Source organism: Lontra canadensis, unplaced genomic scaffold (genome assembly GCF_010015895.1).
Source record: "Lontra canadensis isolate GAN:19392208 unplaced genomic scaffold, GSC_riverotter_1.0 scaffold185, whole genome shotgun sequence".
In the NCBI taxonomy this organism is placed as follows: domain Eukaryota; kingdom Metazoa; phylum Chordata; class Mammalia; order Carnivora; family Mustelidae; genus Lontra; species Lontra canadensis.
In genome coordinates, this window is record NW_022631179.1 from 807,042 (window position 1) to 834,215 (window position 27,174).

The 27,174-nt window shown below is 40.7% G+C and overlaps 1 protein-coding gene across 4 annotated transcripts in view; it reads right to left on the bottom strand.

Moving 5' to 3' along the window:
- Nucleotides 1–27,174, bottom strand: part of MPP7 (membrane palmitoylated protein 7) — a 289,738-nt gene that overhangs the window by 168,525 nt on the left and 94,039 nt on the right. For 3 of the 4 annotated variants that reach the window (XM_032847123.1, XM_032847121.1, XM_032847120.1), the window contains exon 3: nt 6,464–6,582. In XM_032847123.1, coding sequence (XP_032703014.1) covers nt 6,464–6,582 — 119 coding nt within the window. The remainder of the gene's footprint in view (nt 1–6,463; nt 6,583–27,174) is intronic. The other variant, XM_032847122.1, reaches the window with a different exon arrangement.

Here is a 27,174-nt window from a genome sequence, read left to right on the forward strand (position 1 = left end):
AAGTGCTGGGAGACAACCCAGAAGGGAATGTTTGAAAATCATAATCATATCTCCAGAACAGATGAAGGACATTAAGGGTGTACTTAAGGGCGTGACTAGGCCAAAAGAAAGAATATGGGAGGGAGCTGTGCTCCCGAAGATGCTGGGTCACAGGGAGCTGTCATCATGGTGGGTCTGTCCAAGATGGCCCTGTTGACACTGCCACTGGTGAACAATTGGAATTTGAACTTAAAAACAAAGTTTCTACAATAGTGCCAAAAACAAAACTTAGGTACAAACCTAATAAGATGTGTATAAAATCTAAATAAGTACAAAACTCTGATGAAAGAAATCAAAGATGATCTCGATAAAGAGAAACTCCATGTTTACAGACAAGAATACATAATATGGTTAATATGACAGTTCTTCTCAAATGTATACATTCGACACAATCCCAATCAAAATCCTAGCAAGTTACCATGTACATATGACAAGCAGATTCTCAAGTTCACATGAAGAAGCGAAAAACCCAGAACAGCTGACACAATACTGCGAAAAACGAAGCCAAAGGACTGACCCCAGCAAACTTCAAGACTTCCGGTAAAGCTACAGTAATGAAGACACAGTAGCGTCGGTGAACACGCAGACATATAGATCAACAGAACACAACAGAGCCGAGAGTAAAACCCACACAATTACCATCAAATGGCCTTTGACAGAGGAGCAAAGACAGCTCAGCGAAGGAAGGCTACTCTTTTCAAACACGGATGCTGGAGCAACTGGATATTCACATGCAAAACTCTGAATCTAGACACAGAAACCCCTTTTCACAAAAATTAACTCAAAGTAGGGCACCTACATGGCTCAGTCAGTTGACTGAGTGCCTTCAGCTCAGGTCATGATCCTGGAGCCCTGAGATCGAGTCCTGCTTTGGGCTCCCTGCTCAGCAGGAGGTCTGCTTCTCCCTCTGACCTTCCCACTCTCGTGCTCCCTCATTCTCTCTCTCCCAAATCAATAAATAAAACCTTAAAAATTTTTTTAACTCAAAGTAGACCACAGAACTAAATATAAATATAAAACTGTACAACTCCTGGGAGATAACAGAGGAGAAAATTTAGGTGACCTTGAGCATGGCAGTGACTTTTTCTATGCAACTCCAAAAGCTCAATGAGAAATTGTTAAGCTGGATGTTATTAAAATGAGAAACTTCTGCTCTGTGAGAGAAAATGTTAAGAGAACGAAGAGACAAGCCACAGACTAGAATAAAATATCTGCAGAACACATATCTGATAAAAGACTCATATCCAAAAACACAAAAAACTGTTAAAACTCAGCAACTAATGCCACTCAGTTAAAAAAAAAAAAATGGGCAAAAAATTCTGAAAAGACACTTCTGTAAATCTAAGACTTTTCTAAAAAGTAGGCTATTATTTCAAAGGAATCCAATGAGCAAAAAAAATGGGCAAAGAATCCAAACAGACATTTTGCATCAAATGTCAACTGATGATCAGTTGACACTTCATCGATCATCAGGGAAATGCAAACCACAGCAACAAGGAGGTACCATATCACACCTTCTAGAAAGGGGAGAATAACAAACCCATGTAAAACCAAGTTTAGCAGCACGGGCTCAGTGGCTCAGTTCGTTAAGCAGCCGACTCTGGATTTTGACACCGGTCATGACCATGGTCATGGTTGTCAGATTGAGCCCCAGGACAGGTTCTGTGCCCATGAGGAGTCTGCTTGAGATCCCCTCCCCCACTCCCCACCGTCACCTGTCCCCTGCTTCCGTACATGGTCTCTCTCAAATAAATAAATAAATAAATTCTTAAAAAAAAAAAGTGTTCCCAAGGATACAGAAATCAGAAGCCTCATACACTGCTGGCGGGAACGTACAATTGTAGAGCCACATTAGGATACTGTTACCAGGTGCCCAGCAATTCCACCCCAAGGCATGTACCCCCCAGAACTGAAATCATGTCCACATAAAACCCTGTATGTGAAACTTCTCTGCAGCATCATTCAAAACAGGCAATAGGTGGAAACAACCCAAAGGTCCAATACTGAATAAAAAGATACACAAAACTGGTATATCCAGAAATACTACTGGGCCATAAGAAGGTATGAAATACAGACACGTGTTATCACGTGGATTTGCGAAGTGACAGAAGCCGGTCACAAACAAATCCACATATTGTGTGACCCCATGTCCATGAACTGTACACAATGGATAAACACTGAGAGACAAAAAACAGATGAGTGGTTGCTTAGGGCCGGAGTGAGGAAGGGTAGGAGGAGGCAGAGATTAGGGAATGACAGCTACATCGTAGAGGGGTTTTTCTGGAACATGATGAAGTTATTCAAGAATTATGGTGACAGTTGCACCACGGTGTGAAGACACCTAAAACCACTGCACGTATACTTTAAATGGGTAAACTGTCTGATACAGATATCAATAAAGCTCTTACAAAACCATTACTGTCTAAATACTGATGGCACCCCACTTAGACTCACCAGATTTCACAAAGAGAAATATAAATACAGCATAGTTCATACTTGCACCAAAAAAAAAAAAAAAAAAAAAAAGATTATTTACCTTAAATTCAAATTAAAGTGGGCCTGGAGCCTACTTTAAAAAAAAGGGGGGGGGAGTTAAAATTACTTAACTAAATGGGATAAGGGTCTGGTTGAGCATTACCATGACTCCTTTAAGATTGAAATCACAGAAATACAGTAATAAAACCACATCAAGATAACGTTCTTGAAAATAATCAGCTTGAGTCTTGTTGAAATACTTCAGAATCCCCAAAACAAGGATAAAATTCGAGCTGCTACCTTTTTTTCTCCTGCCCATACACATACATACAACTATTCAAAAGGGTAAAGAAAACATATGCAACTACTGAAAAAGTACTAAAAACTTGATACTCTTATTCTGGTAATCGAACACAATTGTGAAATACAAACAAAAATTTGAGGAAACAGAAGTACCAACCTTATTTAAAATAAATAACTACATCTTTATGCCATATCTACTTCTAAAATAAACCGGATGACAAAAATACAAACAACACAAAGAAATAAAGTCAAGATATCTCAATAGGAAAAAAACACCAGGGTAGAAGATAAATTTAGAAATGAGGCTGCAACACAAACTGTATGTTTCATGGTTGTGCATATGTGCAAATGACGGGTCCAAAACGTGGCTTTCTGCTTACTGATCACATTAACCGTGTTACATGAATACTGATAAGCCCTGTCTTGCCACTCCTTACAGATGACATTTCTCAGGTCTTCTATCTGTACCATCTTTCTTTGGATACCTCTGAAATCTCATGCTCATGGTTTTTTGTTTTTATTTTGTTTTTTTGTTTGTTTGGGTTTTTTTAGATTTTTTTATCTGTTCATTTGAAAGAGAGCATAAGCACGGGGAAGGGAGAAGCAGACTCCTTGCTGAGCAGGGAGCTCAACATGGGGCCCAATCCCAGGACCCTGGGATCATGTGAAGGCATATGCTTAACCGACTGAGCCACCCAGGAGCTGCTCATGCTCTCAGTTTTGATTACTCAACCCTTCAATTCAGAAATGTCTTCAAAAAAAAAAAAAAATATCCACAGCTAACACCCTCTAGGATCATAGTATTTCCTTTCCAGTGACAAGCTCACAACTGCAGTCTGCCTGCCAGAGTGTGGCACACATCCTACGGTGGCATGTCATACCTGTCATACACTCTAATCCCAAACTGCCCCTCCTTAAGTATATGTTACATCAGACCAGAAAGTTACGAGTATTTAAAACCATGATGGGGCACCCAGGTAGCTCAGTCGGTTGAACATCCAACTCTTGGTTTCAGCTCAGGTCATGATTTCAAGGTGGTGAGATCAAGCCCTGCATCAGGCTCTGCACTCAATGGGAGTCTGCTTGAGACTGTCTCTCCCCTGTCCCTCCACCTGGCTCACACTTATTCTTTCTTAAATAAATCTTAAGAAACAAAATAAACAAATTAAAAAAAAAACCCTGATGATTTAACAACCACTTTTATTTTTAAATCATAAACTAAGGTGACTAATTGTGAAAATTCTGTGCTAGAATAAAATCAAGTTTTGTCTTCACCCATCTTTCAATCACACACCAACAGCTTCAACTGCCGGCAAAAGAGTCTGACATCAAAGCACACTCTGATTCACTCTAAGACATCTTTTCCAATTCCTTTTGCTCTACCAAGATTTATGTACAAAAGTTGGAGGCTTCTCTCCTCCAACCTTCAATAGAAGCACTTGGAATAAAGTTAAGAGGATTGTTCCAGCTGCTTAAAGTGCGATCCCATGCGCTTGCCTCCTGGAGGCATTTTGGGCTTTACATACTTGAAAATGAATAGAATGGGTCAGTCAAAGGACACAGTTGACGTCTACATGTGATTGAAGCTTGGAGTGGGGAGAACGAGTAAGAAACAGAGAACGGACTAGAGGGACACAGTAAACCTTATTTTAAAAGTACGTTTGACAGCAATTACTGAAAGATAACTTGCAACAGTACACATGCTACCGGGCTATTTAAATAGTGGCAATATCGATTTATTTATTCACTGCTTTTCTAAAACCACATACCAGTAACTGTATGCTTCCTGACCACTGACTATTTGCATTTACTTTGAAAAACCACCTATGCTTAAAACTCAAGAACTAGTGTAACTAAGACTTTTTTTAAAAAACATTAGTGTTCTTTGACTGGAAAGAACACCCATCTCTGTCACTACTTTTTGGCCCTTCACATGCCATGATAATTAATTTTTTTCAATACTTAATGCCTGCTTACATTTGCCTAACCTACATTAACTATCAAAGAACTGAGATCTTCACTATTTTATCTGGAACTCACAAACAACCTTGTCAAAAGATATTGTAATTTCCCTCTTTTAGGAAGGAAACAGAAGGTAGCCACATTACAAAAATAGAAACACACATGTGTGCATTGTTTGGGGCATTTTTATTTAATGATTAAGGGGGTGACAATGTCATTTGAAACACATTTTATTCCTTCTAGATCAAATCAACTGGAACAAATCCAGAGGTAGACAACTTCCATACATTCAACGGAAGAATGTGTTCGTGATTGCTTCAGTAAATTCTGAACTTCATCAATTATCATCTCAAGCCATTTCTTTTTTTTCTTTTTCTTAAGATTTTATTTATTTATTTGACAGAGAGCAAGCGAGCACAAGCAGGGGGAACAGTGCAGGGAGAAGGAAAAGCAGGCTCCCCTGCAGAGGGGCTCAATCCCAGGACCCTGAGATCATGACCTGAGCTGAAGGCAGACGCCTAACCATCTGAGCCACCCAGACGCCCCTCAAGCCAATTCTAACACATCCCAACAGAGCAACTAAACAACCAAAAAATTTTCAGAACACAAAGAGGCCTTGGCAAGGATATAAAAACTAACTAAAGGACTCTAGTCTTTACATGTATTGCTAGGAAAATGTCACATCTCAACATTTTCATTTCTTGAGAGTTGCTCAAGGCATGTGAATTTCAGTAAATCTGACAAGGGGGGGGGGGGGGGAAATGTCATAAAAATCCTTCTATCCTGTGAAGCAACAGCACCCCAGAAGTGGCTCATTTTCAAACACACCCATCCATAACAGACTTCTCTCACGACGGACAACCGTGTAACACATTTAGCTGACCTCAGTGTTGGTTCACACAGAGCCAAGGCACCAGAGGTGTCCACCTCCTACAGACTCAAGCTAAGACTCACCACTATTTTTTTCAGCTTGAGTTAAATGAAAGAAAATGCAATTCATATTTCCAGAAGCAAAAGTGGCATAGTTTCCAGTAAGCTTCTTGTTCTCATTTTACTATTTTAAGAGTTCTGATCACTCCCAGCATGGCTGTGTGGCAAGATCTCATTTCTGGTGGCTGATCATTTCCATGGCATGATGCTTTACCAAAACCGTCTCCAGAAGCTTGTTTTGATTCGTATTTTACTTCAGCGTATTTATACACAAAATGCCATTTCCATGGCGTTGTGCCAAGAAAGAAATAGCTAGCTTGAATTTCAGTTGACTTTGTTAAAGGAAATTATTTTAAATTAATGTGGCCATTGAACTGCTGCCATCCTTAACCTCAGAAAATACAGTCCTTCTAATTTTTGCTGTGAACATTTATTTATTTAAGTTAAATTCCAGCTCGCGAACGTTGACCATAAGGCGTCTAAACCTTCCTGCTACTATTTCATATTCTTCTTCTAAACAAGGACAGGCCCATGCCGGCCGCATTAGTACGCCCAGCCAGATCACCACCATCAAGTGAAATCATCTGTGTATTTTTGGTGGAATCTTTAACAACTTCCACGCCCGTCAGGGAAATGGAACAAGGCTGTTTTGTTTTCAGACAGCAACAATTTGATCTCTGGTTTACTAGATGGCGCTCAAAATATTTTTCCATATGTTTTTCCGCAAAGAGAACCTGACATCAGCGTGGTTTACCTTTACCAGTGAATGCAGGCTTTTTTCACCAAACATATCCCAGAGGAAGGTCAGGTCTTCCTGGCTATCCACATGTGGCTGCAGCTGGGCCGGCAGAGCAGCCAACAGCTCATACAGACCTATAAAATGAAAATAAAACACAAAGCATAATCTCAGAGAGAGCTCATTAATTTCGCTTTAGGTGTGTGTAAATGACGGCTGCAACATGTCGTTTTTACTGGATCTGTATTCTGGGCCATCAAGTAAAACACATCTCTCAAGCAGAAAACGAACCTTTTTTGATTTTTAAATCCCAAACAAATTAAGTATTAAGAGGCTAGTTTTTACCTTTCGGTTGTCAACATTCTACCAGGCGTCTGAGTTTACATCACCCGAGACAGAAAATGTGTACAAGCTTTCAGAAAAAGAAGAAAAAGCATACATTCCTTTCCTTAATCGTTATTACATTTCCCTCGATGTTTGCCAAAGAGTGAAATGAGTCATGAATAGGAAAAACTTCCTTAGAAGAGCAGAAAATTGATAGAGTGGTCCATTAAAAAAGGTTTTGTGGTTTCCAAATAGTTCCTAATAATATACAGCTTTGAAAACATTTGTGTTATCTAACATCCAAAATCAAGGTCTAGAAAATAAGACAGATTAAACCATCCTTGGTCCTGCTTCATCATAGTCGCCTGTTTTTAAAACAACAACGGGGCGCCTGGGTGGCTCAGATGGTTAAGCGTCTGCCTTCGACTCAGGTCATGATCCCACAGGGTCCTGGGATCGAGCCCCGCAACAGACGGGGAGCCTGCCTCTCCCTCTACCGCTTCCCCTGCTTGTGCTCTCTCACTCAGTCAAATAAATAAATAAAATCTTTAAATTAATCAAGCAAGCAACACAGGATGGAGTTTAAATTGGACTCTAATCTGGGCGTACGTGATACCCTCTGAAAGAGTTGGGGGAAAGACGTGGTTTACTCGAGGGCCTCCTCACTAGAAGCTTCCTTGGGGTAGACAGTAGCGCCGTGTTCCACAGTAGCCTACTGCATAAACCATCCATCTCCTTCAGGAGCCGTCAGACTCCGGTCCAAGAAAAGTTGCGACAGTGCCTGCCAGGGACTCTTCTGGGAGGTGACCTGGCAGGAGTCAGTATCAACTCTTAGCACATGTTTCACTTTCCAGGGGGATTACATGAGGTAAAAAGGACAAAATTCCTTTTATTTCTGTCTGCTGTCTACAAAAACACCAAGACCTCCTGGGATCTACAACACACGGGGCTGTTGTTATTCCTGAGCTGAGTAAGTGCTGTTGTTCATCCGAGGGACAGCTTTACAGGACATTTAACCAGCAAAGAACCATAGACTATGGCCTGTGGATTAGTGTGTCTATTATCTTCCGAAAGTATTATTATATTCTGATAATCACTGATAATTCACAACCAAATGTATCAGCTCTTGCTTGGAAAACTGGATCTGTAACTTGAGAGTTTAGATTAAACGCAAACATTCCTGGGCCTGCATTTGGCCAAAAAGAACCATAATACTCTAGGAAAAAAAAAAAATTCTCCCTATTACATTCTTAAGTATTCTTGATGGCTTTTATTTATTCCCTTAAAAACCTGGCATTTTGCCAAAACCAGTTTTTATTTATAATTTTGTAAAAACATTTTTAAGGTGTCCCAACCTCATTCAATGTATAATAATACAGGTCTCACTTTACTCACATACATATACACACACAAAGTAATGACAACTGCCAACATCAGTGGTTAAGGTCAGAGGTTCAAGTTGAAAATGATGTAGAAAGAAGGTAGAGTTTCACTATTTTATTACTGATTTCAGGAGCAGTAAAAATAACTCCTTATTCCTTGGTAATATGATTAGTTTAATTAATGATACTAATTCAACTATAATATCATTTATGAGGTATAGTTGTTGGGGGGGGTTAAATGAGGTAATATAGTATAACAGCCCTGGCTCATGGTAGTCTGTTTCAGATGTAACATGGTAAGCTTCAGCCATTGTTGTTATTAATGTTATTATCACTACTATTATTTTATTAAATATTTATTTATTTATCTTAGAGAAGGGGAGGTAGGCCCAGAGGGAGGGACAGTCTTTAGCAGACTAAGCGCTAAGCACGGAACCCAATGCAGGGCTCAATCTCACAACCCCTGCGATCATGACCTGAGACGAAACCAAGAGTTGGATGGTCATCCCACGGCGCCACTCAGGCACTCCCGTCATTACTATGATTGAAGAAGCAGAAGTCTGAGTCGAACAGACCTAGATTCAAATCAGGTCTACACTTCAGTTATTTCACATAACTTAACCTGTTGAAAAGGAAATGATAATCTGCACATGTAATAAAACTGAGCAGAAAAGAAAACACACAAACATGTACATATACACAAATAAATGCATGTGACACAGGGGAAACCTGAGAAAGGGTAATGGAACATCAGTGACAACAACGAGCCCCTTGTGATTACTATAGTTACACCAAGATGTTAGTTACCATTGGAGGAAGCAGGGTCAAGGGTACACAGGATCTGTATTATTTCTTACAACACGTAAATCCACAATTATCTCAAAATACAATTGAAACCAAAGGAGACATTGTGGTAAATAGGACTTGTTACGAATTCAAGGGAACGAAGCCCACAGCGGCACTGAGCCCTACCACTAGCACAGAACAGGCATTTGATAAAATATGCATGTATGTTCTTCTTTTCTTAATATGTCTCCTCTGGAATGAAAACCCCACTGCAGTGGTACGAAGTCAAAACAACAGCTTAGCGAATACATTCCACTGGACCCAATACCATACGCAGAAAGAAAACCACCCTCATCTTTTACATATGGAAGGTGTTAACTTTATCCAAGTACTGCTTAACTTTATGGGAATAAACCATATGATGCTTACATTACACTAATAATTTCTCTGTTAGCAGCAGCTCATAAACTGAGTTTTCTGGGCTCTCCTAGCTTTATGCAATCCTAATTTGTACGCCACCCTCGTTTGGCACCCATGTGATGACAGCAGTCACTTCTCCTGAGCTCCCTCATCTGGTAGCTACACCAAAGCCAGAAGAGACAGGACAATGCCAATCAGAAATGAAAAGAGGCTGAGGAGAATTAGGAGGACAGGCAAATGGCCTCAATGCAGGTAACATGGACCATCACTTCCACTCCAGGGCATCAGAAAGGCCCCAGAAACCAGCTCAGTCCATGGCTAAAACCAGGTCCCTGTTCTCACAGGTGCTTTTTATGTCCAGTTCCTAGGGCTCCAACAGTGAACACCGCTAGGAAATCCAAATGTTTCTGGTCCTTGATGTTCAGAGGGTAAGTAATGAGAGTTTAGCTAACAAGGGATATCTTGAACAATCTTACCTACACCTACCTAATCTTACCTACAACTATCTAATCTTACCTAAATCTGAGCAAGAGCTGGGACTACACTCCTCTGCAGTCATTCAAGTTCATGAGTGCTCCATTCCAGTGCACCATTTTGGTACCTACCTAAAGGTCTAAGACAAATCAGCCATGATCCCTGTCCTCAGGACGTCACAGTGTAGAGGACAAGCACAGACAGGTCGGTTAGAAGTGCAGAGCAGGGTCAGACAGCATGGTGAGGCAAGGTAAGTGGTCAGTTCCTCTACAGGAGGAAGAAGACATCAGGGAAGGCTTCAGCAGAGAATCACACCTGAGTTATGTCTTGAAAGCTTCTGCTCCTAAGAATCAGCATTTATGAGTTCTTCCGTTCCAAGCACTTCCTCAGCTCCTCTATACAAGCAAGTGTAGAACATGCCACCTCCTCTAGCCTGGAGGTCTTACACCTTGGATAACACAGAATACATATCCTATATGCCCAAAGAGAAAGCAAGCCTGTTTATAATGGTCTCCTATTTGGGGCAACTGGGTGGCACAGTCAGTTAAGGGGCTGACTCTTGGTTTCAGCTCAGGTTGTGATCTCAGGATCATGAGATCCAGCCCTGCATCAGGCTCTGCGCTCAGTGCAGAGTCTGCTTGAGATTCTCTCTCCTTTTCACCCCTCCCCTGCCTGCTCTCCTGCGCACGCACTCACCCTCTCTCTCTACAATAAGTAAATCTTTAAAAAAAAAATAATAATGATCTCTTATTTGTCCAAGTAAAGATTCAAAATGTATATTCCTCCAAGTAAAATAAACAGATGTTTAGGGAGTGGACAAAATATTCAAACAGCAAATTAATTTTCAGGGATGCTGAAGAAATGTCCATGCCGGCTTATAGTATTTAAACTTTAATTTGGTTAGGAACACACACTCTGAATTACCTATTAAGTACAAATATCAAAATTTAGATTTGGGGGTTTGCCCCACTTGCACATTTTATGCAACCATTTTATTTAAATTCTGCACAATGACTTATCATGACTACCACCTGTAGAGATGGAAGACATTATTTTTACTTCTAGCTATTTGAGATACAACACTTTTTTGAATGCATGGGAGATGCCTTCAATAAGAATCTGGGTAAAGTTGGTTGCTTTTCCACCGGTTCTACACCTCTGTGTTTTTATCTCCACAACAAAACCACTTACCTACTTACTCTCTAAGCATCTCTAACATTTGCAGGTTTTTAACCCCTCTCCAAGAAATATTAACCTGGTATAAACTTCCTTTTCTCTTTAAAAACAACAACAATCCTATCAGATGATCTTTCAGTGACTCCAAAAACAGGAATTTGGGTTATAGGAAAATAACTGGGGCTTCTACAATCAACACATTTTTGTGTAAGAGAAAACGATCTATAAGAAATTTCATAAGGGCTTGACTATAAGACAGCTCCCTCTTCTCTGAGAGGTCATTTTAATAGTAGAAAAGAAATCTCACCTTTTATTTGGGGAGACACGATACAAGACACTGTCAAAGACACACACGAAAAAATTACCTCTTAAGAATGTTCCAGTAGGGAAAAAGGCATTACTTTTGCATTCGGGATTTTATATACGGAGAGAAAAGAAAGAAACAACAGCAAACTAAAATACAACAAGGTTTATTTGATTAACATGTACAACAATTATGGCGAGTTAAAGAAGAGAGCAATCAGTAAAGGTCAAAGCAGGCTACGCGAAAGTTGGCAGGATGTGAGCTAGGGTCTGGAGGAAGGAAACCAGGGCCTGGAAGGGTACGCAGCATTGTGGAGGACACTCAAGATGAAAAGTCACCAATAATCCTGCTAATGTATAGATTTTTAACGGCACTAAAACTCTGCAAAGCTGAAGAAAAGACTAGGAAGTACTCAACCCCAAATTTCTGCTTTGTATGTTTGCCTCAGTCATGGTCCAATCCAGAGACAAGAGCTGTGCAGTAATCTGAACCAGGCAAGTTTAATATAAATCTGTAATGGAGGATTATCTACAAAGCGGTAAGGCAAACTCTCAAGAATACCTCTGGCTAAAGGAGAAGACCCAAAAGGAGACAACAGCAGAGGAGGAGCGCCTTCCCCAACACCAGGATTCTCAGTTTATTTGAGGTGGTGTGATTACGACCCACCGGACAGCTGGATCTCCAGGCCCAGAGCCTGCCCACTGTCACCGGGCCAGCAGGAAACACCCTTCCAAGGTACCGGTGCACAGAAAACCATGGCTGGGACCAATGCTTCACTGGGGTATCGGTGGGGAGAGCCTGGGCAGCTGGAAACCACCACCAGGACTAGAAAGCCAAAATAATCCCTGCCGGTGGGCAGAAAAGTGTGAAAGGGACTGGCAAACAGAAATCACCCCGCTTTGGGGTGTTGGCTGGTCAAGACTGGGAAGCTGACTTCTGGAGTGCCTGAGAGACCCACCAGGAACTTCCCTAGAGGGGTGTCGCTGAAATTCAGGAGGAAACTGTCCACTAGGGTGCCACCAGAACTCAAAAGGGGGTCAGCACCACCAGATGCTTCCCACATATGCTGCTGCCAATGCAACGGGAAGAAAAGAAACAAGCGAAAAACACCAGAACAAGGAAGGGCTACCTCTTCCTTCTGCAGAGAGCCACTAGTGACCTCCCATGACAAAGACTGGCGTCATGCCTGCTGCAAAGAAGAATAATTAAAGGGCCAAGCTTAACTTTCACAGAGCAGGCAGTAAAATATGGATTTGGAGCAGAGAGGCAATAAAAGGACACTTGGCCCAATCTTCTATACGTAAATATAAGTGTGTGCGAACGCCGGGTGGCTGGGGGGGGGGCGGTGGGGGGACACATGTTCTCCTCTTTTAGGGAGGAAGGATGTTGCCTTTCTGCTCTCCGCTTTTATCCTGGTGTGGCTTTCTGTTGTTTGGCAGTGGGGACACAATGAGAAATATTTAATCATCGGTTAGTGAAGGTAAAGGGGTTACTAATACGGGCTTTCAAAGAGAAATCGTATTACATCAAAGGCCTTGCATTTCCAATGTTTGCCAATTTTAACAGTACGCTAAGCCTGGACCCAACAGCTCGGTTTGAGGACGTTCATGAGTCAAAGTTCTAAGTTCAAAGGAGACAAAGGAAGAACACTCATCCTAGCCACAGAGAACTAACTTCAACCTCCTCAAAAATGCCTCGTGTTTATAAAAGAGGGCAGAAAGAGAATGCTGTTTTCGAACAATTAAAAAAAAAATGCCTAAAACTAGGAAGACAATACAAAGTACAAAGAGCAACACTTTAGGAACAAGGGGCGGGGGGGGGGGGGGGTTGTTTAGAGCCAAGAGGAGCTAAATGCAGAGAGATGCACAGGTGTTTTAAGATTCTTAAATTGGTCGCTGAAGCCTGCCATTTAGGAACCAAGTGTTGTACTCCACTCTCCCCTTCCCAAGGAATGTTAGATGGCAAACGCTGGCTGTCTGAAATCATGAAAAATAATGTACTGATGAGAATATCTGAATACAGACTAACGCTCACTCTGCAAGCCAGTCCATCAACGCCATTAAACCATCGCATATGCAAACCATGATCTTTACTCCACGGACTCACTGAAAGTTAAATGCACCACAGTTGGCTTCTCTGCAGCCTTACCACACCGAAAACAAACATATATCATTCTCCTTAAAGATAAAAACCTAAATGCTTCCTCCCCACTTCCAACAACTTACGGTCAGAATATGTTCTGGAGGCTTTTTGAGCCCTGGACCACGCAAGTGACAGAGGGTCAGTGGTCGTGTTTCACACGCAGACTGAAATACTTTTGACACCTAGCAACTTGTTTTGTGCTGTGTGTGTGTGTGTGTGTGTTTTAGTAAGTGTAGTACTGTAAAGCTAAAGTCATAATTCTATAATAATCTTATTATCTTGATGTAAGACGTACATTCTGTAACAGGCCAGTGATTTGACTGTGGTTTGGGGAAGGTAGACAACACTGACCTAATCCATAAGGAAATGGAACCATGTTGAATAAACAATTCACCCAATGTTATAATGTATTAATCAGAAGATTATTAGGAGTTGTTCTCTTCTGGGATTAAGATTTCACTACTTCATAAGATTACTCAAAGTACTGGACTTTGGATAATAATTTTATTCTTTTAATATTTTTTAATATTAGAGTGAGAGAGAACGTATAAGCATGGGCAGGGGCAGAGGGAGGGAATCTCTAGCAGACTCCTCACGGACCCCAATGCAGGGCTCGATCTCACAACCTTGAGATCCTGACCTGAGCCACAATCAAGAGTCAGCCACTTAACCAATTGAGCCACCCAGGTGCCTACAGTCATTTCAACTGTAGGTAAAGAGAGATTCCCACCATCACAGTGAAACCCTCTAAAGTTTTCACCTTGCCTAAAAAAGCTAGTTACTAAAAATTATGTCTATTTCTATTCTCTCTCCCATTCTTAATCTTTCCTTCTTACCACCAACTAATAAAGCTTCCTAAAATCATATTAATAATTATTACCAGATGCCAGTGCTAGTAATAAGCCTACCTAATGCTTACGGAGCTAAGGGAAATGCTCTGCAGGTTATCTCACCTACTGCTCTCCTTAAGTAGGTTCCATTACTACCTCCATTTTACAGGAGGAAACACATGGAGCCGAGTAAGTGGCATGTTCAGGACTTAACCTCAGCTCTGCCTATACTTCTGTAATAATCCCAATATTTCAATCTCCTACTCAAACACCTTCAAGAGCCTCCTTAAAGAGAAAAGTTTAAGGCCTAACCTGATTAGTATTACAGATGGATCAAATATATCAAATGTAAACTAGCGGAACATTTCATAGAATATTTTTGCCATGTTGCAGTTAAATGTTTTCTTCGCATACAAAGAACTTAAAAACTATAACTGGCCATCACTGATAGACTTTATAACAATTAAAATTTTCACACATTAAAAAAAAAAAGTTTGCAAAGAAACTACTAAAAATTATTTGCGCCAAGCAAGTGATTGATATTTACAATGGGAGATGGATAAATTGACAGAAAAATGGGGAAAAAAGTCAAGCAAAGCATTTCCTCCTACCAATTTAGGAAATAAATTTGCAAACACCCAGGGGTGCCTGGCTAGGTCAGTATGGAGAGCACCTCTTGATCTCGAGGTCGTGAGTTTAATCCCCACACTGGATGCAGAGATCGAATTAATTAATTAAAAAATAAATAAAATTACAAATACCCAGTCGTGGCAAAGGTATGGGAAAACAAGCCCGGCAGTCATTCGTTGAGATACATATTCATTCACTCAGTCAGAATTTACTGACCACCTGAGTTGAAACGTGCCAGATGCTGATCAATGAGTTTGGATGGATCAGGAACCAAAAAGACAGAGCTCGCTACCTTTATGGAGCTGATGCTGTAGGGGGAAGACAAGCAGTAAGCATTAGAAGTAGACCATACAGTATGGTGGACGGCGGCAAGTACTAACAGAAAAAGACAAAGCAGAGGCACCTGGGTAGCTCAGTCACTTGAGCACCTAACTCCTGGTTTTGGCTCAGGTTATGATGTCAGGGTCGTGCGATCAAGCCCCACGTTGGGCTCTGCCCTCAGCACAGAGCCTGCTTGAGATTCTCTCTACCTCCCACTTTCTTTGCCCCTCCCCCAGCTTATGCTCTCTAAATAAACAAGTATTTTTTAAGAAGAAAGAAAAAGGAGAGTGGTGTAACACAGATCCATTTCTGGGCCACTAGCATATGGCGATGACAAATTAGGAAGGAGTCTGGGTGCACTACAGTGAGGAAGTGACAAATGAGCAAAGACTCGAAGTGACAGAGTTAGCCATGTGAATATCTTGAGGGACCATTCCAGGCAGAGGGATCGACGATATAAACACCCAGACACCTATGAGACAGCGCATGCCTGGAGTATCTGAGGAAGGGCCAGAAGTCCAGCATGACTCAAGCAAAGGGGGGGAAGGAGGAGAGATGTAAGAAATGATATAACGAGAAATCATGTAGAGTTTCGTAGCACAAACATTGCAAAGAATTTAACTTTTACTTTAGAGGGAAAGAACCATTGCAGGGCTCTGAGTGAAGGAGTAACAGGATCTTAACATTTTAAAAAGCATCACTCCAGCTGCTGAATTGAGAAGAGACAGCAGGGAGCAAGGGCAGAGAACCATGTCCAAGGGTCAATGCATGATCCAGACACACAATGATGAGAGCCTGCACCCAAGTAGCAGCCAGTGGAAGTTATGGAAGTACTCCAGTCCTGGAAATATTTCGAAGCAAGAGCTACTTATGAATTTCTGTCTGAATAAGGGGTATGGAAAAAAGAAAAAAGAATCACGTATTTCTCTAAGACTATTTGAAGTTGCCATCAGTGTGACAGTGAAGTTCAGTGTTAAACACGTTAAGTTCAAGGTCTCTATTCAGTATCTGGGTGGAGATGCGGTGGGAAGCTGATACATGAGTCAGGAGCTCAGCAGATCTATCCTGAGGAGCCGTTGGCATATGGAGTGTATTTAGAGCCAGGAACCTGAAGGAGATCCTCAAGGTCACGAGTGTAGACATAAAAGAGGAGCCAAGGACCGAGGCCTGGGGTCTCCACTGTTAGATGTGGAGGATTCGAGCAGCTGACAACCACTCAGAAGAGCATCAGGAGGGTATCATCTAGGACACCGAATGTGGCAAGGAAGAATGAGGGATCCATTCCATCAAATGTCATTGATGGCCATGCAGAGTAGAGTAGAGTAAGGATGGAGAACCACCCATCGGATTTAGCAACATGGAGCTTATGAATTCTGGCACCGTGATGAGTGAGGAAGCCTGGATGAGGAGCCCTAAAAACAGAGACATGTTGGAAAAAGCAAATACAGACAACTCCTACAAGCACGGACAATCCTGACGGTCTCTCACCAGAGAGAACTGATGTTTGTACGGGAATGGGGAGTAAAGAGGTTTTCAAGATGGGGAAAAAAAAACAGCCCAGTGTATTTGTGTGGTAATGGCACTGATCCACGACAGACAAATTTTGACAACGTAAGAGACGTTGGAATCTGCTACTGCAGCTCCATCCCACGGCAGACGGGGACGGACAGCATTAGATCGAATTAGAACCTGGTTCTCCCATGGTTCCAAGCAGGCAGGCAGAACACAGTGGAAATGGTACAGGGAACATGTGGCAAGTCACCTTGTGACCTCGGCTGTATTTTCAGTAAACTATGAAGCAGTGGTCACCTGCTGAGAGTCAGGGAAGGGAAGAAAGTGTTCGCATCTGAAAGAAAAGGCTGAAAGAGGCATGGGGAGAAGGGAAAAATGAGTAAAGCAGGGAAGTCATAAATTGGTATACGTTATTGGCGATATGGAAATTGAAGGCGTGCGTTCCCTTTGATCCAGTGATCCCTCATTTATTCACTCATGCCTTCTACTTCCAGGGAGCCCCGAGGGCCATATGCAGGACCAACCTCCCACTGGTATCCGTGTGTCATTTAGGAAGAGAAACCAGAAGAGGAAACACTCACTTTCATTTTTGCTGTATACATTTCTGCACTGCTTTGGTTTTTACAAAATCGATATTACTTTCATAATTTAAAAAATTTCACTTGTGGGTAATAATCTGACATAAGCCTTTCCCCAGCCCTAGAGCTCACGACTTCTCCTGAAATTCCCTTCCAGCCACAGAGGACGGCTACTGGCTATCCCCTGAAAGTCTGACTCTATCCATGCAATCTTAGCCCAATTCACTCAATAATTAACTTTCTGGTGACAGCTACTGCTGTCTTATTTCCCTCTTTCAGGACTCCGGAGATTATCTGAAAGACAAAACAATCGTGGTAACATACTTACCTCCAAGTTTCATGAACAGATTTATGATAACACACTTGACAGTATTTTGAGTGGCGTGTGTAGGAAGCAGGCAAACTCCCGAGACCCTCGGCGTTTCTAAATGCCACCTGCTCACTTCCGACCTCACTCTACAAATACTAGGTGCTGGCCACGTGCCAGGCACTGATAAGGAGGGGGCTACAAAGGTGAGGGGAAGGGATAAAGCAAATGGATTCATCCCCGAGGTATAGTGTAGGCAGCTCCGGGGAAAACAAAAAGCAAGCCTGTAACTGTGACAGGCGCTTTAATGAAGGCAGGGGACCAAGGTGCCTTGGAAGTGTAACCAAGGGAGATGAACGACACCAGAGGGAAGCTTCCCTGGTGGAGTGACCAGTTTGCTGACCTGCAGGAAGCACAGACATTAACTAAGACAGCAGAAAAGTCTTGTAGGAGAAGAACCACACCTACGAAGGCCCCGGGGGGTAGGATTCTTAGACTCCAGAGTCAAATGACAGAACTACAAACTCCGCCTCTGCCACTGATCATTAACATCTCTGTGCGGCCATTTTTACTCTGTGGACAGAGGAGCACTAACCTTGCAGGACTGCAGTGAGGTCAAATGAGTTCTCTGAAAAGCTTAGAATGACTCCTCACTTGGCTGTTAAATGTATGTAAGCGCTTTTTAAATAAAAATAAATTCTTGGGGCGCCTGGGTGGCTCAGTCGGTTAAGCATCAGACTCTTGATTTTGGCTCCAGTCATGATCTCAGGGTCCTGGGATCAAGGCCCAAGTCGGGCTCCCTGTTCAGCAGGAAGTCTGCATCTGTCTCCCTCTCCCCCTGCTCCTCCCCCCCACTCATTGCCCTCACACTCACACGTTCTCTAATACATAAATAAAAATAAATTTCAAATTAAATGACAAAACATATGCCGAAGCATTAAGGAGACAAATGACAAAATTTAAGTTTAGCATGCTGGAATATATTAAGGGCGAGAAAGGCTTTCCACAACAGGCAAAAACACGGGCAATGAGGGACCCCATGTTTTGGAGTAAAGAATGAACTAAAGAGAAATGAAAATAAGTGACCACACACTCCTGACCCAGGTCAACCTAGACATTCCATAGTAAGGAATAGTGGGGAAGAAAAGTAACAGGGCAAAATGTGCTCTGTTCTCAAACAACTAAGTTCAAGGAATCTCATGTTCGAGATAAACACATCTGACAAACCCCTGCAAGAAACATCAATCGCTCCAATTATGATGACATCAATATCACATACTCATGGACAAACTTCAGGCAATATCGGCTTATATAAACTGTGTGCCAGTGCACAGACCCAATAATTTGTCATTAACACTAAACACGTGGAGAGAGTGGCATACTAATCTTGCAAAATGCTTCAAGTGGTAAAAGAAAAAAAAAAAAAACCCATTAATCTCTTTACTGAGGTGATTACATATGCTTCTCTCACTTCCCGCTGGATTACCAGCCCCATTAGACATTGAAAAGAAATACAGTGGAGGTGAGCTATACGCAACTGGTGTTGCCTTACGAAAACAGAATTACTCAGAACAGATCTGACAACAAATGTCCATTTGAAGTATTCAGTCATTCTGGATCTCTGGCCCCCTAGCTCTTGAAAGATTGTTAAAAAAAAAAAAAAAGGTTCATTAAATACAGGATCAACTTTGTCATTGTAAGGACTGTTATCCTCATTCTTTTGGTAGAACTAAACTTTGGGAAATCCTGGCTATATCCAGAGACGGTGGCAAACCAGCCAGCAATGTGATTCATCTCAAGAGGCTGGGTAACGATGTTGTTTTCTTCTTTTTTTTTTTCTTTAAGATTTATTTACTTATTTTGGTGGGGGAGGGACAAAGGGAGAGGGAGAGAATCTCAAGCAAACTCCCCATTGAGTGCAGAGCCTGATCTCAGGACTCTGAGATCATGCCCTGAGCTTAACTGAGCCACCTCGGCACCCTATGGTTGTTTTCTTAAAACAGATCTCGCAAAATTTTAAGCCTTTTAACATCAGGTCTCCCTGTAATTTTTTAAAGAATTATTGATATAATTAACATATTCATCAGAAAAATGTCAAGAACTCTTGCTTGATTTCTATTTACAGTTTAAGTGATTAAAACTTGACAAAACTTTAATCTTCCATTTCAAGGTTATACAATTATACAGGAAAACAAAACATTCTGAGAGTTGAAACTTAACAAGGAGAGCCTTCACACAAAAATAACATGCTCAGAAAACAAACTGCATCAGTCAGAAACATACACCAACAAGTCACATAAAGGCTTACCACTTGGTATAGACTCACTTCACAAAATTCATCTTTGTAATAAAAAATTACTTTCTGGGGGCACCTGGGTGGCTCAGTGGGTTAAGCCTCTGCCTTTGGCTCAGGTCATGATCCCATGGTCCTGGGATGGAGTCCCTCATCGGCTCTCTGCTCAGCATGGAGCCTGCTCCACCCCCCCACCCCACCCGGCCCCGCCCCGCTCCTCCTGCCTCTCTGCCTACTTGTGACCTCTGTCTGTCAAATAAATAAAATCTTTTTAAAAAAATTACTTTCTGAATCTTTAAGATGGATGAAAGAGGGGAATAGGAAGTAAAGATGAAAAAGAAACCCGGAAACATATTTATTTCCTACACAGACAAGAATAAAAAGTCATGGTGCTTTGGAAAAGAGGAAAATCAGAGTTGTCACACTTGTCAAACAATAGAGACCTATCTTCTCATCAGGAAAACTGTCAAGGACAGACACACCGTCTGGACTACATCAAAACCAATCCAGGCGCAAAGAAAAAATAAAAGCCTCCAACTTATCCAACAGTTTGTGGTTCAGAAAACCTGAAGAGAATGAGGCCAACAAAGGATGTGAGTGAACTCTGATTTTGCTAACTTGTACTGGATTGAAGAGGGTCCCTATTTGCTAATGTAGACCTCGAGCTAAATGAAAATGATAATGCTTAATGCAATCTCGAGCGACTGGAGGGCCTCATCGAAGGGAGGAGCCGGTGTTGCTACTCCGACCGTCCGCTTCCCAACTGTACGGAGAACATCCCAACAGTCCGCCTGGAGACATGGCTGCCGCTCATCTGAGAGGATGGAGAAGATGGGAAGGTGCCGGGGTTGGGGGGGGGGGTAGGAAAATGGCTGGGGGGAGGGAAGAATATTCAGCAGTAGAGGAAGGAACCTGCAGATTAAAGGATCAATAGGATACGAAGAGTGTCCACACCTTTGGAAAACCATGTCCCCGTGCACCTGAGTAACAAAGTCAAGTGTGGAAGGAAGAGACGCAACTTCACGGTGCCATGTTTAGGGGGAACTGATGACCAAACATTCGGTGAGGCAGATATGTACAAGGCTGACTGAACACCACTGAACTGAGGGGGCAAAGGAGATCTCATTTTAAGCAAACTACTAAATCAGAAACTTATGTTAGGTATCCACAGAGCATGAGGGCACTAACCAGGAAGAACTAATACGAAGTATTCTCCAAGAATCTGGCCCATACCTTGGGCAGTGATTCCTCCTAGCATACACACCAACTCAGCACTAGAATCAGCAACACTATACCCAAACACAAGGAACAATGTGTGTGTGTGTGTGTGTGTGTGTACACACACACACATCAGGAGATTCTAATTCAGAATAAAAATGTGCTAAATAGAGGTAAAGTTTGTGCTAAGAAAAATTAAAAGGCTAGAATTAAAACAAAAAACCAAGCACAGAAAATTTATAACAAGTCATACTCATTTTGAATACCCAGCATGATCCATGACTCCCAACCTGAGAAATGTTTTAACCAAAATAGAGAACTTCACACATTCCTTTCCTCGACTTTTAGAGAAATACATTTATGCCAAAATCAAGGTAAGGCAACAAGATACATATTGTAGCTACTCTGAAAATTCAAGGAAAAAGATGACCAAGTATAGATCATAGATCCATCTCTATAAACTATTTCATAACTATTTAATAGCTTATAGAGGACATTGTTGTTGAGGGCAATTCATTTTTCTCTTGCTTTTTCACTGTATTTGAATAAATATAAATTTATGCTATTAAACCAAAGACAATAAATTTAAAGCTAAAACGTGACATTAATCCTCAAGAACATGTCTTAAATGTGAAATTGTACAAAAATACAGAAGTGTAAAGTGAAAAAATTTCCAGCTCCAAAAAACTGCTTCTGTAAAAATATACTATTCTGTACAGGACAGTAGTAGTTCCTAGGAGAGTAAGCGGCTCAGAATTCGATGAAAGTGTTCCCGCAGTGAACAATTCACTCTTCCTGCAGATTCCAGATGCTCCGCATTCCTGACATCAGAACGGAAAAATTTACTGTTAGTCTAGAGAAATTTAATATCACCATTCTTGTCATATCCCTCATAGCTTCATTATTAGAACAAGTCTGGGGAAGCTATAAACCTATGTTAAATGATAAAAAAGATGTTCTCTGGGTTCAATCATATTAGATCGTGTAAGTAACCAAAATATTTAGAAATCCTATAGAAAAGGACTTGAGAACAAGAAAAACATATTTATTTGGTATTTTCCTTAGTTTTGATATTTGCATTCTGTACAGTATGGCCAGGCACGGGACCAAAACATTTAACTATAACCAAGGGCTAATAAACACTAAAGGACATATATCGACGCCCAGAGCAACACTATAAAATTTTATTATATTAATAAAATGGGATACACCAAGCTTTAAATTTTCCACTTTGTCAAAGGTAAAGTAATCAGCACTATTCGGTGCCATTCATAACAGGATCCAATTTTTCTCATTTAAAGTATGTTTCATTTCCAAGAGGACCTATACTGAAATACTTTAATACAGCTCAGACAGAAGCATTCTCTTTCTTTCACGCTCCCCTAACTGCAAATAACTTACTAAGGCCTTTGGCAAGCTCTGTTTTATATATGCAAAACAATTGAAATAGTTGTAATAGTACAGTTTGTTAGTGACATTTTATACAATTACCTGAAAGTCCATAATATCAGGGATGAGGTGACAGAGGGCACGTGCATCCACCTGTACGTAACCCCCATTTTGAAAAGCTACCTCTAAGCTTTAAACATATTCCAACTTGTAATCAGCTCTGTGTTCGCAGTCTGGGGCCCACAGAGGGTCTTCCCCCTCTATCAAAGCGAGAGTGACAATACAGCTGACTCTACGACAAGACTGGTTTGACCTGCACGGGCCCACTTATTCCCAGATTTTTACATTTTTAATTAATTATTTATTTATTTATTTTAGCCGCACACTACTGTAAATGCATTTTCTCTTATGGCTTTCTCAACAACATTTTCTTTTCCCTAGCTAAGAATACAGTACAGAACACATGCAACACACAAAGTATGTTAACTGGCTGTTTGTGTTATCGGTAAGGCTATTAGTAAAGTTTTTTCGAGAGTCAAAAGTTACACACGTTCTTTTAAACTGTGTTGGGGAGAGGCTCTGGGGAGGAGCTGGTGCCCCAACCCCCATTAAGGGTCACCTGTACTTTGATCCTTTAAAGTACTCAACCACAAGATAAAGCCATAGCAAAATCAAAATTACCTCGAAAACGCTTATGAATTATGGCTTATAATGGTCTTTCAGAAAAATGAATTCCGTTTACACTACATTTACCCAGTTATAAAGCCTCCTAGCCTGGAACAGTTAGGTATTAAAGGTAAAGTACTACTATATTTGCTTTATTGTAGTTAAGAGCACGATAGGATTTATTTTCATTGATTTCAATATCTATAATATTGTACCACTACTTATTAAATTTAAATTTAATAAAATTTTTTAAATGTAATACATTTAAATAAATTAAATTTAATAAAAATGAAATTTAATAAAACTTATTAAATTTAAAATTTAAATCAATTTTATTAAAATTAAACCTAACATGTAGTTAGGCCAAGCCAAACAAAGAGTTTATCTGGATTTCCACTTTCCCTGCAGAACAGCAACTTAAATCTTACCTCTCATCATCCTACACTCAGGGTATTAATGGTACGTAATGGACAGACTGACAGGCACTACTAGCCTTAATGAGAAGAAAAGTAACAGCAAGAGAAACCAAGTAAACACAAGAGGACCCGCTGGCTGTACATGTGGTGCTATGGACAGAGAAACAGGTGTTTCTCATAGGATGACAACAGTCAACAGAGATGAACAATGAGTTCTTAGGGGCGCCTGGGTGGCTCAGTGGGTTAAGCCTCTGCCTTCGGCTCAGGTCATGATCCCAGGGGCCTGGGATCGAGCCCCACATCGGGCTCTCTGCTCAGTGGGGGAGCCTGCTTCCTCCTCTCTCTCTGCCTGCCTCTCTGCCTACTTGTGACCTCTGTCTGTCAAATAAATAAATAAAATATTAAAAAAAAAAAAAGAATGAGTTCTTAGCACCTATCTTGTGCCACCACGATCCGTAATGACATAGAGTACAAAAGCACCCAGAACAGGGATGCCCCTGAAGCTGCTGGAGTAGCTGCCATCATCATCATTTCCTCCCAGGAGCTCGTTAGTTGAATCAACAAGCAGTCAAGTGAAGGAAAAGCTCCTGGAGGTGTTCAGAATTATTTATAATGGTTTTCTTCTCAGTATTCTCCTGAAACACCCTTCAGGATATTCCCCCCAAAACAATCTGCTACACAAAAATACAATAGTTGTGCTACGAAACTTCTTCACATTATCAAAATTGTATAAGAAATTCTTGTTTCATGAGGACAAGATGTGGCAGGTTCCAGAGTTCCCGATTTCTGCTAACTATGGTACACCCATGCATGAATTTTAATAATAAATGGAATGACCTAAACTTTATTTTTTGTGTTTCCGTTTTAAGCGAAAAGTAATAAATTGGTGGTTCGCAACTGTTGACCACATCCCTAAATGCTTCCCAGCCTTTCAATCCACGTGATTTTAAACAGCTTGAAATTTTGTTTCTTACAGAAATCATAACCATCAGTGGTAAAATCCCTCAAAAACACTGGCCAGCTAGGTCTGCTAAAACATAACAGAGTATCTGGAAAGAGATCTAGTATAGATCTAGATCTATACTATAGTAGGTCTAGTACAGACCTAGAATTGAGTAGAAGACAAAGGTACCATTGCAAAGTCATTTAAGCAGTGAAAAATTATTCTACTAGAAGTGCTGAATCCCTACATTACCATTCAAGAAAAAAATGAAATCAAATCAACTAGTATTCCTAGATAATGAAGCCAATCCCAAATTATCTCTCTACATGCAAACTGCATTTAAAAAAAAAAAAATCAGCCTAAGAGACAGCTGCTATTACAAAAAAACCCTTGCACAATATTTACAGGGGTGATTTTTCCACAATCCTCACTTCTCAAGAAGCAGCAAAGCAAGATACAGAGGCCTTAGGTCCCCTATCTTAACACATGTCCACTTCAGTTTCCTGAACAGGATTTAAAAATTCAGAAGGTTCAAATGCACTACATTGGAAAGAGAAGTTTAACATTTAATGTGAGTTCTGGCAAATAAAATATATTTTAATTTTATCAATTTCGATGGCCCTATATGAGAGCTATTTAATTACATCTTAATGGCACGAAACCACCTTCTTAATTTCTACTGTAACTTGAACATCTTTACTGTAACCGCTTACCATCAATCCCTCAACTTCTCAAAGAGTCATGTCTTCTGAATGACAAATTCCAAAAGCAATATGAAGCCATTAAATACAGTTTATATTACCAGAGAGAAAAGAATTTTTAGGTAAGCTAGGAATATATGCCTATCAAAAACTGAAGTGAGGTCCCATGATTAAGTGTTTAGCAGTTTCAAAAGTCACCAGAATGGGTGAAAGTTCATTTCTGTGGAACTCATTAGCTGTCTCCAACTCATTTTCCTAAGGAAAATTATTTCTTTAGGAGAAATTTCTAAGTTTCTGCCATGTAAAATAATTTTATGTCTAAATCCTCTTCGTCCCTTAATTCTCAGATCAAGTGCCCCTCCATCTTCTACCCCAAAAGCTGGCACTAATCTCCTCTGACTCTGGACTTCATCTCACTTCATCTCCCTGTAATAAGGAGCGCAGTCCGTCTTGTTCTTGAAACACTGTGCTCAGTTTGTAAGCATCTCCATAGAGAGGATGTCTGTCCCGCAACCTGCCGGCATGTGGGTGCTTAGTAAACACTTGCTGAGCTGATAATGAACTAATTCATAAATAAATAAGCCTTCCCATAAGAACCAAGTACTGGCCTGGCATGAAGAATTTCTTAATTCAAAAAATATGATGGCTCTGCAAGTCATGGGAGCACACTGGGAAGCTCAGACGTACACATATATATGCATAATGTATGAATACACTAGTCTGCAAAAATGTTCCTGGTGCTAAAATGCATCCTGTCATAGATTTTAATTTAAAGTGCATGCCTCTACCTACGTGTTTTGATAATATTAGCATTTTTAGGGCTTTTTTAAAAAGGCATATTTTCTTTCAAAATGTAATTTGCATGCAGAAGTCTTAAAGAGACAGCCTCTCATGTGCATTGAGGGACTCTCAGAAGGCATGTGGCTGACGTGATTCATGTGAATTCTCAAAGTGATTTCTGGTTTGGATTTTGATCTGAATATATAGCTAGAAATCTCAGTTTAGGATTAGGAATGTATAAGAATTACAATTTTCCTCAATCAAATGCTGGTTTTGACTTTTTGAAAATGCTTAAAGATAACCCCTTTACTAGTTTTTTTTTTTTTTTTTTTTTTTTTTTTTTTTTGGTCAGAGCCCTCTGAGCCCTCTTTTTGACTAGACCTGGACCTTGGTCCCTTGTCCTGTCTTTGGTGGGCCTCACCTAGGTTTTGTTCTTCTTGTTTGTTTTTGAGAAAAGAATATTTTATACTGAACAATTCTGCAACAACAGGGATCTGAAATCTGAAATCAAGACAATCCTTAGGGTACCTGGGTGGCTCAGTCGTTAAGCGTCTGCCTTCGGCTCAGGTCATGATCCCGGGGTCCTGGGATTGAGTCCCACATCGGGCTCCCTGTCCAGCGGGAAGCCTGCTTCTCCCTCTCTTACTTCCCCTGCTTGTGTATCCTTTCTCACTTTGTCAAATAAATAAATAAATTCTTAAAGAAAGAAAAGACAATCCTTAATAAATATATAGGTCACTCTGTCAATAAACCTTTTTAAGATTGAACCCTAAGATTATGTTCAGATTAAAAAAACAAGAAAAAAAGCAAGTTGTCTTTTGGGACAATGAAGAGTATTTATTAATACAAACCTAGCAATCTGGCTAATTTTAATCAGCATCATATGCACACAAACATATAAAGAAAACTGGGCTATAAAAATAGCCTCCTGATGTACCTACTCTTATTTCCTAAGAAGACCAGCAAGAAATATTCCCTTTAATTTAAATGTCATTTAATGTGGCATGCTCTCCCAATCAAGAAGCTGCTGTGAGACCAAAGAGAGACACTTTTCAAATTGATAACTGGGCTCCAAGCCTCAGAGGAAACAGTGCAAAAGAACAGATTATTTTCTTTTCTTTCAAATTGATTGATTTT